Source organism: Haemaphysalis longicornis, unplaced genomic scaffold, assembly GCF_048455015.1.
Source record: "Haemaphysalis longicornis isolate Haplotype H1 unplaced genomic scaffold, Haemaphysalis longicornis Haplotype H1 scaffold_10, whole genome shotgun sequence".
NCBI classification, from domain to species: Eukaryota; Metazoa; Arthropoda; class Arachnida; order Ixodida; family Ixodidae; genus Haemaphysalis; species Haemaphysalis longicornis.
In genome coordinates, this window is record NW_027526204.1 from 119,225,112 (window position 1) to 119,240,797 (window position 15,686).

At 47.4% G+C, this 15,686-nt stretch overlaps 1 protein-coding gene across 2 annotated transcripts in view; it reads right to left on the reverse strand.

Moving 5' to 3' along the window:
- The window catches only part of LOC144159183 (reticulocalbin-2), a 52,807-nt gene that overhangs the window by 24,346 nt on the left and 12,775 nt on the right, over positions 1-15,686 (reverse strand). For both annotated transcript variants that reach the window (XM_077690514.1, XM_077690513.1), the window contains exons 4-5: positions 14,372-14,488; positions 7,519-7,727 (exon numbers count right to left, since the gene is read on the reverse strand). In XM_077690514.1, coding sequence (XP_077546640.1) covers positions 7,519-7,727; positions 14,372-14,488 — 326 coding nt within the window. The remainder of the gene's footprint in view (positions 1-7,518; positions 7,728-14,371; positions 14,489-15,686) is intronic.

The window sequence follows — 15,686 nt, forward strand, 5'->3', positions numbered from 1 at the left end:
GCAAATCGCGCAGTGTTGCTCTGTGCTGGCGATAACTATAGCTTTCGCAGTGCTTCCAGATGCAAAGGAAAGAGTGAAACCATTTATCGGAACTGTTGCAGAGTCCTTTCAATCCTTCCCTTTAATATGGTCACTCTCAAGCTGCTTAGGTACAAAACTGAGCATTGGCCTGTTGGGTTAGCCCAGAGTGTGATACATGCAGGCTCATTCCCAAAGGCACAATATTTCGCTTGTGCTTTTAGCCAGGTATTTATTGTTTCCAATGGCGCATAATCTCATCAACTCGAGTTTATTTTTTATTTTTTGTCAATTTGTGATAACAAACTTTAGATTTTTAGGTTTGATACTGTAAGGTTTCACATACTTGTACTCCCCTTGTTAAGTCACATCAGACGTGACCTTATACCCAAATAACAACAGCAACTATGAAGTGACAAGCACCCCAATGCGGTACTAGCATTGCTATGGGATAGTATAGCCAGTGCTGCGAGAGCAATATAAAATGCATGAATAAACAGTGGGCTCTGACCACAGCTGTCTACTCTACATATCCCCTACCACTGCCAGTCGGAAAAGTATCATGTGAAAGCTTTAAACCATTTGTGAACACACTTTTCTGGTGGTGCTACGTTACACCTTTCACTGATTTTAAATTTGCCGCCAGCATGGTCAGTCTAGATGATGATGATAGAGGCATGGAAAACGAAGTGGCACGTTTGCGTGCATGGGGACTGTGGCAGGCACGCGCATGGGTTCAGAACGCTGCGCTTGAATCACCAAGGACCGCTGAGCCTCGCTCTTTCCATGGTGGCAATAAACGATGAGAAACGGCTTTCCCTTTTTGTATCAACACCTATTTGTAGTTTAATCCGCAATTGCTTTATACTTTGCTTAATTTATTATGTTACGATGACCCTGGTAACTGTCATTATCAGGCGGAGATGGTACTGCCAGGCAATGAAGGCCAACTGCACTCAAATTTCACCTGGACCAAACGTATTTTTAATGTGTAGTAAGTACCACCAAATCAGCTGGGACACGAGTGGTAGCCCCGTGAAACGCCTCGTTAATCAGTCAGAAGCATTTAAAAAAGCTCCGCCGCAGACCACGCTGCACCTGCCGGCGGATCGCGTAAACTGCCATGACGCGCCTGTGACGCTCCAGCCGACGGGGGCTTCTTCCTCTGGCCAGCTGGAGAACCGGTCGAGCTCTGCTGCGAACGCTTCACCCATTTGATGCCCCGCGCGCGTAGAGCTTGCGCGCAGGCTTGCTCCCGAGCTGCTGACCGGCCGGCCGCTCGCTTGCCGGCTGCAACGTCATTTTAATGGCCACGCTCTCCTCGATTTCGGTTTCAAAGTCGCCGATTTTCGCTGACCTCTTGCGGCGTCCACGAGCGTATTTCAGCTGCCGTATCTTGCATCTTGCTTTCTTTTTCAGGAGACTATATGGAAATGGTGTTTTCAAGAGGCTGAAATTTTGAGTGCAGTTGGCCTTTAAATGCAGTTTGTACTAGGGGTGGGCGACTGATTTATTAACTTTCTGATCAATCAATTATTGCTTTAGTCGTGGTTAATTCGTTTAACCGGTTAATTGGCTGGATTGGCGTGAGCGACATGACCCAAGAGTGCCATGTTAAAGTTCTGCGGAAGCTGGTGAAGGCTCATACCTGTGTTCAGAATAACCCGCCTTACGTAACAGCAGAAACTATGCAAGTATGCTCAGAGATAACAGTGATGAAAACCACAAGATGATAGCCAAGACAGACGGGAAAATGTCTATTTCTAATACAAATATGCAAGATACAAAAAAAAATGCGAGCGGGCACTCACACTGGATTACCATAGCATAGAGTGACTCTGGCGTAACCGAACCACGATCAATCTGTTCCCCCTGAGATTATAGTGAGTGCCGATGATCCTGATTCAATAAATAATCGACATTACTCCTTCCAATATTATTATTAATTTTATTAAAATATCTTTTTACTTTTCATTCACACACCAGTGCAACTGGTTACTCGATCAATTGACCGATTAAAGCCTGCCGATTAGGTGGATTAAAATTTTGAATCGACATCCAGCCCACCCTTAATTTCTTCTTTGTACATACACATGAGCAAATGGGCACTCCTACCCCACATTTGGAGAATGCTACACAATCCAGTATTCGCAAATTGAACTCATGCTGCATGGGGTTTAAACTACTACTTCAAAGCTCATCTGCTGGTATGACATTTCGGGGCTCTATACACAAGTTCTACTTCATTACATGCTTCAGGAAGCAAATGAATAATTCCCCAGGGTTTGTGACTCCGCCACAGATGACAAAAATACTGGCTGCTTACAAATAAATCCAAAGGTGCGTCCAGCATCGGAAAAAAAGAATGGAAACCTGCCATGGTACCATACCCACTTATGCCATACCCCTTGGGAGATGAGCCAAGGCCCAGTGGTTGCTAGACAGAATGGTCTCATACCTTTGTTACATGGGCACTTCAACGGCGGTTCAAGAAAATGGCAGTTGCCCTTAACGGCCATTAGGCAGAGCTAGATGGCAGCATGAGAGCCCAGAAAAAAAAAATTTTTTGAAGTTCTCGAGAAAAAATTTTAAGAGCCACATGATTCCAAATGGAACTGAACCGACTGACCATGGCTGTGTGAGCACAGCCACCGCCGTTCCGTTCCCACGGCCGTTCCCGCATTCAACTGCCGCTTGCACTAATGGCCATTGCAAGTGCCATTGTAACAGGGGTATTAGTAATCTGGCATGAAAAAAAACAAATGCCTCATTTTGTTGGCCTATATCTGAATTCAGAATTGACCAAAAATCAATAAACTTTGCACACGGAACTTCTTCCTCACTTATTCATATGGCTCTTTCCTATCTTATGCATTTGATGCCATTTTCATTGAAAGGTGGACTGCCAATTTGTTTTAGCAACTATAAATAGGCCGAAGCTTTCATAGCTTCATCACAGTTATTAGCATAGTTTTCGTCTAATATATACCAGAAGAAAATATGGTGCTAGTGTCCAGATGAGCCATGCCTATATGAGCGTTTCATCGTTACTTGGCATTGCCCAAGAACAAGCTCAAGAGTTGCCTCAGGCTGCAAAAAATGACGACATTGTTGTTTAAAGACTATTTAAAGTGGTCGTTAAAATACAAAGGCATAGCTTTTCATGTTTAGGGGTTTCTTAACGGCTTCACGCCAGGCAAACAAGAAAAAATGCTGCTACTGTTCTTGATTCTGGCATCAGGAGTGAAATGAAGCCACATTGGAGGCCAGGTAAAATAACTATGGAAACTAGAGCACTGCACGGGCCCGGGCCAGCCCGAAAGCCCGGGCCCGACCCGGCCCGCGGGCCGGGCCGGGCCGCCCGAAGTCGATTATCGTCGGGCCCGGGCCGGGCCCGGGCTCAGTGCCACGGGCCCGGGCTGGGCTCGGGCTCAGTGCCGCGGGCCCGGGCCGGGCTCGGGCTCGACGCCACGGGCCCGGGTCGGGCTCGGGCTTGAATTCATAGGCCCGGCCGTTAATAGTTCCGACGTGAAGTGTAGAAAAGAGCATAAAATTGAATATTCTGAGTATACTTTTACGCGCTTCTTGATGTTAGTTGTACACATTGTTTTAAAAACGCGTTTTGCTAGGGCACTATACTGTAACTTTAATGACATTTCATGTACTGCATCAAGATTTTATATTTTGGTGTATAACATATCAAAGATACGGTTACAAGGAATGCCCTAGCGGGGAAGGAATTAATTAAGCCACACTGGAGCTGTGCACCTGTGTCTATGTACGTGTGTTTTAGATGTCGAACCAATCTAAATGCGGCTGCCGTGGCTGGAAATCAAACTCGCGTGCTAGAGAAGCGCCGCCGCTTAACAATCACTCCAGGGAAAATATTTCAACGCGCGCACATACTCGTGGGTTCAAATGGAGAGCAAGAAATTTCATTAATACCAACTTGTGACCGAAACAACCCCATGAAGTTGCCAAGTCTGGTGATCCACGGTGATGGTGTCTCTCGTGTAAGAATACGAGCTATTATTACGCCCATGTGGCGTGAACTGCAGACGGTGTGAGCTAAACTACGTGTACTCTTAAACCCTTATTTTTTGCGTTACAATTTATGGCGTGCTTGTACAGACTACATGCTCCGTCTGATTTCCCGCTACGAAGACACTCGACCAAATATAATAAATTTTCTTCAACGCTTAAGACCAGGCCTGGTCACACACATGCGGGCCCTCCCTAGGCTAAAAAAAAAAAAAAATAGACCGTGCCCGGGCTGGGCGTGGGCTTGAGGCGACGGGCCCGGACCGGGCCTGGGCTTGAGACGACGGGCCCAAGCCGGGCCCGGGCTAGGCTCTCTTATAAATTCCCGGGCCCGGGCCGGGCCCGGGCTCGGTGTTACGGGCCCGGGTCGGGCTCGGGCTTCACAAAGCGGGCTCGGGCCGGGCTCGGGCCTTAAAATCAGGCCCGTGCAGTGCTCTAATGGAAACTATGGCAGCCCCATGGCCCCACTGGCAGCTTTCCTTCTAGTACAGTCGAACCCGGATATATCGAACCAAGATACATCGAATTATTGCATGTATAGAACAGTAGAAGCATGCCCTTGGAAATACCATGCAAAAGTACAGCGCTGCTGTAAGCAGGCATCAAACTCCCGTTCACCAGCACATTTGATACATCGAACGCCGCACCGCAAGTGACCCTGCAACTGCACTTCTTCTGATGGGACTGTGGTGGTGATGACTTCTCGCAAGTGCACAGCCCCACGATGATACTAAACCTCAGCTTTGTGTCCATCAGCGATCTACAAAATGCCGCTCTGTGTATTGAAGGTGGCACAGCATTGCTTTGGTGGCCTTCGACACCTGCTTGCAGGGCTAGCATGGGGCTGAATGGTAACGACAGCACGGGGAGTGATTACTCGTGAAAGAAGAAGGTAAGGGAACCAACGGGACTTGAGCAATGACCAATTAGTGTTGCTCTGCTGATGCAGAGAGGCAGGCGTGGGGTGATGCAAGTTTTGTTAGCAGCATCATGCCACGTGTTTCGAAGCCATAGTCACAAAAAAAGGGAGAGGTTAGAATTAGCGATGAAGGTGGACACATACCCGCCAAAACCTGGGGACCTAAAAAATCGGGAGACTGGAAGGGGGGAGGGGGGGCAGCATACGCGACCTGTCTAGCCTACGAGATCAGCCCTGATATCAAGGCCACAGTCCGCAAACTAAGCAAATAAGCAAATTCAAAATGGCGTTGCTGTTGACCAAGAAACTCTCCACGTTCCCTTGGTTAACAGTGGCACAAACAATGTTCCGGTGCTTCGTGGTTACCAAATGCAGTTTTATATCATTTTTCCCGCCGTGCGCCACGCTCACATAACATGCACAGGTTGTGCCAAATTTGAAGTGCTCGCCTTCCCGGGGTAGCACAAAACACGAAAATTATGTAGTACAACGCCTTAAAAAAAGCTGCAAATACTTCTTCCTTGGCTTCAACAACGTGATGTTGTCAATGGAGCTACAAAAAAGGCCTACACAGATGCTATGCCTACATGCTCACTAAACTCATGTTGCTTGCGTACGACTTCCACTGACTTCGGCTGGCTACCAACTTGAAAATTATGATGTGTTGATGTTGCTTGATGGTGTGTGTGTGTGTGTGTGTGTGTGTGTCTGTGTGTGTGTGTGTGCGTACGTGCGGCGTGTGTGTGTGTGTGTGTGTGTGTGTGTGTTTTTTGCAACGCAGTTTGGGCACTTTTTTTGGGAGATGTATGACTGTTCCTGTACAATCGGGAGTACAGGCAAAAAATCGGGAGTCTCGCAGGCAAATCAGGAGAGTTGGCAGGTATGTGCACCTATCATTCGACAGGTGGAGGGCAACCAATGAAAAGGCGCCGTTGGTTGCAAGAGCATACAAAACTCTTCGCAGCACTTTGGAGCGTGACACAGCGCAACAAAGCTTACTTAAAAGTGAAGGTAGCGCATCCCGGCCATCCTGAAGCGCATTGCGTGCGTGTTCCCACAACTGGTTCCACAAAGCGGCTTTGTGGTGTCCCCAGACAAGAAGCACTTGAACACAGAGCACAACGGTGTGCGTGCTCGAGAGTGAATTCTGAGACGTCAGCGTTCCCATGAGCCATCCCGGAGTGCGAGTTTGTAAGGGCTGCCGACAACATTGAGGCTGTGGCGATCTGCAACAATGAGGGGATCGTGGTAGACATCGCCAATGCCCAAGAAGCGAACAACACTAGCGACCCTGACAACGTTCACTACCGCCTGCTGCAGCTCAGCTTGTGTCAGCATCCAGTGTGACTTGCCGCTGTTGGGGTACATCAAGTAAGCGTGAAGATGGCATCAAGTAAGCGTGAAGATAGTCTGATGAACTTGACGACACAGAAGAAGAAGAAGAAGCAAGCGAAGCTAACGGAATTTTTTCAGGCTAAATTAAGTGCACACTGCGCTTCGAATTGCCCACACTTTGAGAAAAATTAGTAAGCTATCGCTTGTCATAATCAGTGAAAGTTCACAGTGATGTGCAAAGCTATCAGATAAGCTCTGAATGGGCATATTTTATATTTAAAATTATCGATGTATCAAACTATTTCGCAATCCCCTTGGAGTTTGATATGTCTCAATTCGAATGTGTACCATATTTTCACGTGTATAACCCTCACCAAAAACGAGAAAATTTCAGTGGCAAAGTAGGGGTGCGGATAATACGCGGGGCTTTTCCTTTGGTGCAGCTTCATGGCAATGCGTGTTGTGCTGTGAAGCTGCACTCCGGGTTGGGCCATGAAGATGACCTTGTGTACTGATTGATTGATTTGTAGGGTTTAAGGCGCCGACGCAACGCAGGCGATGAGGCGTGCCGTAGTGGAGGGCTCCGGATTAATTTTGACCACCTGGGGATCTTTAACGTGCGCCGAAATCTCGTACATACGGGCGTTTTTGCTTTTCGCCTCCATCAGAAAAGCGGCCGCCGCGGCCGGGAATCGAACCCGCGACTTCGTGCTCAGCAGCGCAACGCCTTAGCCACTGAGCCACCGCGGCGGGTGACCTTGTGTACTACAGTAAGGATTGCGGTTCAAGTGATAGCTCTAGCGAGAGCAGTGAGCAGTGACACCAGGTGAATTGTGAATTTCGCCTTGCAGTCAGTGTATTCCACTTGCTAAATATACACTTTTTCTGTCTACGCAGTATGCGATGTGTTGCTTGAGCAGTACCTTTGGTGCAGCCTTTCCTGTATCAAATGTGCGGGCGATATGCAATTTTTTTTTCTTTTCTGGCAAGCTGAAAGTGAGGGTGGGGATTATAAGCAGGGACGGGTTACATGCTCGAAAATATGGTACGTTAGTATAGAGCTCCATGGCTACTGGATTTTGCAGAGGCTCCCACAAAAGCAGGCACCATAATTTTTTTAACACCATGAGCAGAAAACAAGGTGAACAAGCAGCAATGGAAGGAACGTAAAAAGAACAAGAACGGAGTGCTTGACGTGCTCTTACTCATTTCCTGGCAGCAGCCAGCTGAGGGTCTCCTCCTTGTCGAGCCTCCGGTCGCCGTTCTTGTCGTAGTCCACCTCAAAGCGCTCCTTCTCCGCGATGTACTGCTCGTTGCTCAGCGGCTTGTCCGGGTCCTCGCTCGTGAACTCGTCCAGCGTCAGGTAGCCGTCCTTGTTGGTGTCCTTGCGCTTCATCGTCTCCTCGTACATCGTCTGGCAAAAAGAATCAATGAAGGGAGCAGGGATCGTTACTGAAAATGTTTAACAAGAGAGAAAGTGACGACACGAGAAACATATTGGTTGCATTCTACACATCTCAGTTCTTCTTTTAGAAACTTGCATGGGGTAACAACCTAGACTTTGCTAAATTTACAAACACTAACAATAAACCAGGATTGCTGCCTTAACGCAAGGATTGAACTTTTATAAAGAAACCTTTTTAACTGTATCAGGGGTAGAACAGGATTCATGGGTTTGGGAGCAGTCCTGAGAGCAGGCAGCATTGCCTTTTGTAGCAGGGTTGACGGAGCCACAAAAGCATTTCGGAGCCGGTTCGGAGCAGGTTTGGAGCAGCCAGAAATGTTGTTTGACCAGGGGCCGGCACAGGCCGCTGTGCCAGCCCCCCTGCCAATTAAATTAAATTTATTTATATACTATATGAGGCTTTCTACTGTTATCTATAGAACCCACCCCGAAGCAGTAATGCAGTTCTCGTACTATATCTGGAAATTTACTATATGCAGCATTACGCACCTTTGGCACCAGCGAGTGCACCGCGTTACCTTTGTTAAAAGGGGTAAACCTCACGCGCAGAGCAGAAGAGAATCAAACAGGCATCACTTCGTGTCTGGTAGATGGCAGTGCTAAGTGAACTCATGGCGGCATTCCGTAAAACAAGCAGCTGGCTTGCACTTTTTCTATCGAGCAGCGGTTTCAGTGAGTGCAAAGCAGAACACAGCTTTGTCTTCCCCCAAAGGACAGAGTTGTAAGGGTCAATAAGGACGTACACCATAGACTGCGTAACGAGAGCGTGTTAGAAGGCATAATTAATGCTGGACAATTATCCACACAGGCCAGGCTAACTTCAAGTTTCACGGGCAAAAACAAGTAATTAGCTCACAAAAAATGTGAACCGAACTACAAAGCGAGGGGCAAAGCGTCCAAAACCACGTTCGTTCAATACGTGCAGTTATGCTCGTCAAAAATGGTTGACTAATTTGAAGTTCACCTCCAATCAACTCAAACCTTTCATGCGAATATTATTCCATCTGTTTCCGATGTGACGCAAAAACATTTCGCTCACTTTTAGTCATTTTTATCGATCGTGGCGCAGCGGCCAGCACTGGCACAGAAAACCGTGCACATGCGACAGAAATAAATTGGAAAGCGAAGACGGAGGAAGAAGGCACGTAGTGCCTGCAGCCTCACAGCTAAGCAACAGCAGAATTCCATAGCCGCTCATAGCCTTGACGAAACTAAAACCATAACCATCTTGAAACTGAAAACACAGCGTTTCAGCCAATTTTTCGGGCACGGGGAATCATGGAAGTCGTATATCGCGGCTCAATTCGGGTGCTGTGGTTTGGTGCAACAGGGGCGGTTCGGCGCAGGATGGTGCAGGTGAACAAGTTTGGCGCTCAAAGGCGCAAATGGCGCAGCTGTTCTACCCCTGCTGTATACTCAGCGACAAAATATGCATTATTTGTGTGAAACTGAGCGACTAAAATTTGAATTACGGGCATCATGAACGACAAGTTACGCAAATATGGGTGTCAAACGTTGCTGGAACCACCTTACAATCAATATTATTGTCACAGTTTTGAGAGGACACAAAATGGTGGCTCTGCTGCTTTGTGACGTCAAACAGGCTGATGCCCAGATGGATGGAGGTGTGTGATGTAGCAACTTCCAGCCAGTGAAACTCAAAAATGTGGTCGACCCTTTCCCTCTCAGCGACACGCATATTAGTCGGGCATGAAACTGACAAGCCCGTGCGCAGCAAAAAATAACATTTCGGCAAGGCTCATGGTGTCTTTTGTTCCCTTTCACCCCTTTTTAACGATGGAGCTTTTAAGCTTGAGTTCCAGCAGTGCCGGGAGTCGCCCAAAAATGTGCGCACAAAAGTAGTGAGGAGGAAAATTTTAGGCCAAGAAATGTGAGGGGAAGTGGCGAGAAGGCAAGGAGCCCACGAGCAGGTGTGGGGAAGGCGTGCCTCAAGAAAAAAACATAAACAAAACTGTATTAGAGAAGGTGGACACGTCGGTCGACTTGGGGAATAAAGGAAGATGGTGGCGGGGGGGAAGTTTGAACGTAACATTCGGTGGCCTGAGGAGCACGCGAACTACCACAGAGAAAGCAGCGTCTCCCGTGTACTGGCGGGTTGCAGCGGCGTTGTCCAGTACTCAAGCCACTGAACGCTGGGTGAGAGACACTTTGAACGCAGCGTTTGAAGGCAGGGACACTCCCACAACATGTGGTGTACACTGGGCGTGGTTCCTGAGGAGCAGGCAGTGCACGCAACTGCGGCAGCAGGTTGCTAATCCTGGATGGCATGCTCGTGGCGCTTGGGCACGTAGGCACGCCGAATGGCCAACACATCATCAGTGTGTGCAGCAGCACTTGTGCGCCATGGGGCAATCCAACGGGAAGGGCAGCGGGGTCTGGTGGAACTAAATTCCGTAGCGACTGCTTGGACGCGTGCCTGGCTGCAGCGGGGTCGTATCATGTGAATTGGACGGGTAACACCGGGTTAGATCGGAGTTCAACGTGCTCGCCTGCGCACGTGTAAGCAATCTTGCTGCCGATCCCACCTGCGTGTCCCGGTACCCAGTCTACCCGAACGACTATATCGCGTGTCTCACGCAGTCTGCAACAAATAGTCTTGATGAGATTGCACGTGGTTCCGACGTATGGGGTCTGGCCAAGTCGATTGACAGCTGCATGGCTGGGCGTGAATATTCTAAATTGGTGGTTGTCACCGGCGCCGTAAGTTGCGTCAATGAGGTCCACAGCAAGAAGAACTGCCTCGAGGCGCACATGACACAGGCTTGGCGGGCGAAGAAACTGAATCATGCGAGACATGCGCATTGTCCGTCAATACACAGCAGTGAACCGCACAATGTTGTCGCATTTAGGACCGCTGTACTAAAGATGGCACTGTCTCGGAGGTCAGCACCTGCAGCAGCAGCTGCGCGCTCATGGTGGTTATGGTTGCGGCCACGTAAGCGAGATAGAGACTTTGACACACAAACTCAAATGTTTTCCCAAGGGGCTCTAACAGGCAGCAGTTAAAAAAACAATTACAGCCGTTCCACTCGATGTGAAAGCTGTCGGAAGTGCAAAGCAGTGATTCGCCACAATGGGCTCTAGTGCCGTTTTCCGCTCACTGCTACCACCCAATGCAATTCAAATTTCCTGCCTTCGCAGTGCTCGCACGCCCCCTGCCTGAAACTGCGCCAGCGGGAGTTCCATTCTTTTTGTGCTTGCTTTTCCTCCTACACGTGCTGGCATTGCACTGCCAATTTTTTTCGCTCACTATCGTAAAAATAAACCCAACGAGCGTTCCTAACTAAATGAACGCAGGCGCTGCCGGTTAATTACATATATTTTGCCTCAAATGTACCAGCAGTTTTCTTTGTGCTAAACAACGGGGAGATGTATGACAAGCACCAGCGGTTCACTGGTTTTTCGGACGCTTATGATTATATCAACTGCTTGGCTTTCGAAGCATCTGGGTTACGCTGCGATGACACCCACTATGACGACAAGGTGAGCCCCTAAAGTGCTCTGCACTTAAAAAAACAATGCTGCCTGAGGTACGAATCAATCCTGGGTCTTAGGTGTTATCAAACCGGCGCCTATCCGATTGTGCCATAACCGCATTCTCAACGCATAGCATTTCCTTTGGGTTCAACGGGCAGGTGCAAGCGGTGCGCGTTGTGGCGCAGATGTTCGGGTGGGAAGGTACGTGTTGGGTGATGACATAGGCTCTGACGTGCAGGTGTTCTCCTACAGTGTACGCTCGTTACAGCCGATTGGGCAAAAACGGACTTCTGCTTACAACAGACTATTTCTGTTGGCTTGTTTGGTCCCCATGCATTTTAAGTGGAACCCGCTCCACTCCTAATGAACCTGGCTATAACAGAGCATCAGCTACAACAGACTAAATTTTGGGCAAAAAACGTGTTCACTGAATGGTAACGGCGGACTTTCACGGTGCCGGCACCTGATATGCTTTTTCTTCGCTTGTTTTGGTGAGGAAACTACTACGTCAGGCAACATTGCCAGCATAGAACGGCCCGTTAAACAAGCCAAGCCAAGACAGTTCCAGTAATCTTTTTTTTTGTTGTTGTTTTGTGCAACTAGCAGCAGGGTAGCAGATTTCACTGTACAGTTGAACCCCTTTATAAGAGACACGTACCGGGGAGCAGTTTCTGTCTCTTATAAGAGATGTCTCTTATAAGCAGGGTATTATGTTTTCACTAACTGATCAACCCATAGTTCAATGTGGGCACCGTATGACTAAAATAAGCTCAAAAGAACGCTACAGCATGTTTCAAAAGATTCATTCTAATTTATGTTTGGCCCCCAGAATTTATGAAACTTTGTTTGCTTCACGACTGTATTTACACTGTTTTTTACAACTGATTCTACAAGCTTTTTTTTCCTTTCCTTGTTTGTGGAAGATGAATCGTAGATGTTGAGTTCACAAGCCTGATGAATAGCCAGAGCGCACAGCTTCCGCTGTGTGCTCAGGCTATTCATTACGCTTGCAGGACTCAACATCTGCAGTGCTTCTTGATTGGGAGCTACGCGAGTGGGAGAGCCCGCATGTGCGATCGCGCTCCAATGGATGGCAGTAAGCTTCAACCACTTCTGTCAGTTGCATTTCCATTGGCAGGGCTTCTCATTGTCATTTCATAGCTGACTGAATTACTTTGTGTTTTCTGAAGTGATAATAAATAGCGTCTGCAGGTGTCTGTCGTCCACCTGTGTTTCCACAATGGAAGCAACTGCAGTTAGTGACTGGTGGCACTGCATCTGAAGTGAAAATGTCTGTTACAAGCGAGATTATTGATTAAAGTTCAAGGATGACTTGTCCCTTATAACCAACTGTCTTCTACATCCAATGTCTGTTACAAAAGAGGTCGATTTAATGGGAAAGATAGGGCAGCCAACCATGTGGGTGAATAGTGTCTCTTATACCAATTTGTCTCTTACATCAGTGTCTCTTATAACGAGGTTCAACTGTAGCTGATTTCACCAAAAAACTAGAGCCAGGTCGTCTCCTGGCAAGAACAGCAGAAGGCAAGGAAAGTACTAATATCCCAACAGCGAGAACAGTTAAACCTTGTTACAACAAAATTGAAGTTCCGCCGCGATTTGCTCGTTATAACCAACATTTCGCTATAGCCATAGCAGGCATTTACTGCAAATATTCTGTACTGTACTTGCCTAAAGCAATTAGCAGGAGAAATTGGGTCTCGCCACATGGCGATACACAAAAATATAACCGCAAACCCGAGATATAAAGGAAAAGTCTTACACATACTTTGTTGGAGCTCAAAATACGTAACTTGTATTTCAAACGGACTTTGCTGCGATGAAGTGCGTAATTGGTCGCTGATGCATCTTTCCGATTCTACGTGCTTGATGTGACGGCTTTCGTCATAGCCGCCTTCTGGACTGGCGTTAGTCTTTTGCTTTAGCTTCCTGCCCAGCGCATTCATACTGCTCAATTAACACGTGCAGCACAATACAAAGTAAGACTAAAGGACTAAAAACAAAACAAAACAAAAAAACACACAATTTTAGCAACATGGTATCCGCGGGCCACGGCGCACGTTCGCAGGCGAGTGCGCCGCAGCCATGCGTGCCGCGTGCTTTGGCCGCGTGCCGTGTGCAGCGAGACGAAAGTGGGAATCGCATGCACAGTAAATGACGCATGGCGCGCCATCCAACGCGTCATGGCGGAAGTTTTGAACTGCTAAATACAGTTGTATTGCGCACCGTTTTAAATCCACATTGCACACTGTTGTGAAATTTGCTCAACATCTCATTGCCTAACGAAATTTGTTCATTATATCCCGTAACGGGCAATATTACCTTGTTAAAATGAGGTTCTAAATACACTACTTTCTATGGGGTCCTTCAAGGGGACATTTTTCTAACAGTGCTAAAATGACGGGGACAAACAAAGAAAGACAAACACAGGCGCTGACTATCAACTAAAAGCTGACTATCAACTTTTTATTTGATAGTCAGCGCCTGTGTTTGTCTTTCTTTCTTTGTCGCCGTCATTTTAGCACTGTTAGAAGAATTCAACCATACCAACTAGCTCAACTTTCGTTACTGCTACATTTCAAGGGGAATTATGATTTGCTCAATATATTATTTTGTTATTACCCACCTCGTTATAACAAGGTTTATTGTATTACCTTTAGTCTGCACTAGGAGTTACATTAAAAAAGAGGAAACGAGCTACCTGGATCCGGGAGCAAACTCGAGTAGATGTCATAGCTGAAATAAAGAAACAGAAATGGACTTGGGCTAGTCACGTAATTAGCGAAATGACAACCGGTGTACCACCAAGGTGACAGAGTGGATACCGAGAGACGGGTTTAAAAAGAAAGGAAGGCCAATTACTCAATGGAGAAATGAAATAAGGAAGTTCGGGGGAAAAGAATGGACTGAAGCAGCGCAGGACAGCTGTGGTCGGAGGTCAATGGGAGAGGCTCTCGTCTTGCACTGGACTTGCATGGAATGATGATGATGATTACACAACTAGCGAACGCACACGGTGACTCGAATAACTGCTTCGCTTCTCTTACTGCGAGCCAGTGTGCAAGACTGCCCACCTCTTTCATCTCGGGGAACTCCGACGGGTGCGAGAACTTCGGAAACTCGTCCTTGTCGAGAACGCCGTCTCCGTTCGCGTCAGCTGCCTTGAAGTACCGGTCGTCTTCCTCGAGAAGCTGAAATGAAAACCATTGTTGTCAGTGAATTTTCCGTGTGTTACGCTGCACTTGTAACCTCTTCGAATGAAGTGCAACGGACTTTCGTTCTCTTTTGTTGGATATCAGAGCCTCAAAATCTAAATATCTGAGAGATTGCACAGGCCAACGGAGCAAAAAGACTTGCAGGGCTTCCTCCTACTTTCTTCAAAATGAATCGTGTATGTATTTTGACCTTTCCTCCAAGATAGCCATCTTAAACGTGCTCTTAGAGTCTTCAAACTTGAAATCTTCAGACACAATCGTACTAGGACCCTGATGATTTGATTGATTATGGGGTTTAACGTGCCTAAGTTACACTTGCGGTTATGAGGCGCGCCATAGTGGAGGGCTCTCGATTAACTTCGACCACCTGGGAATCCTTAACGTGTGCCGAAATCTTCACACATGAATGTTTTCACTTTTTGCCTCCATCTGGAAACTCGCCGCCGCATCCGGTATAGAACCCACGTCTTTAGGGTTGCCACTTTTCCCCGAAAAAAAAAAAAGAGAAAGAACCGGTCCTTTGGAACGTGGGGGAGGGGCGTGGTATATAGAATTTTTCATGTGTATTGAAAAAAGGACACCATGTTTTTGACATGCAGTGCCTTTTATTGTAGCGTTTTCTTAGAGAGAAATCAACACAACGTTTGTACTGAAAGTGATTGAGAGCTTGGTTATTGCTCTGTATATGCTTCACTGAAAAGTAACTGCAATTGCTGACCGCGGCGGCACCATTTCGTTGTTTTGTTCCTCCCTCAGGTCCCCCTCCATCTCAGGCAGCGCGCTCGTCCGCGTATTACCTCTGCTCGCGTGCCTTTGTGCAGCTTGTCGTCACATATTTATCGTCTTAGTTGTTGAATTGACGCTTATAAAATGCCAAAACGGACATAATCATGGCACGAGGGCCAAGAAACCGACCAATGATGGCCAGTTTTAAGTATGAACCGGCAACCGGCCCGCCGTTTAAAAAACCGGTCGGGCCGGTTCAAAACCGGGCAGGTGGCAACCCTACGCGTCTTTGGGCTCAGCAGCACAACGCCCTAGCCACTAAGCCACCGTGGTGGGTGTACTAGTATCCCGATAGATCGAAAGCTCCCTCAACTTTGAATGCGTCCAGAATTCAGTTTTCTCCTTTAACATTCGGTCTTTGTCTGACACTTACTTTCACACAAAAGAA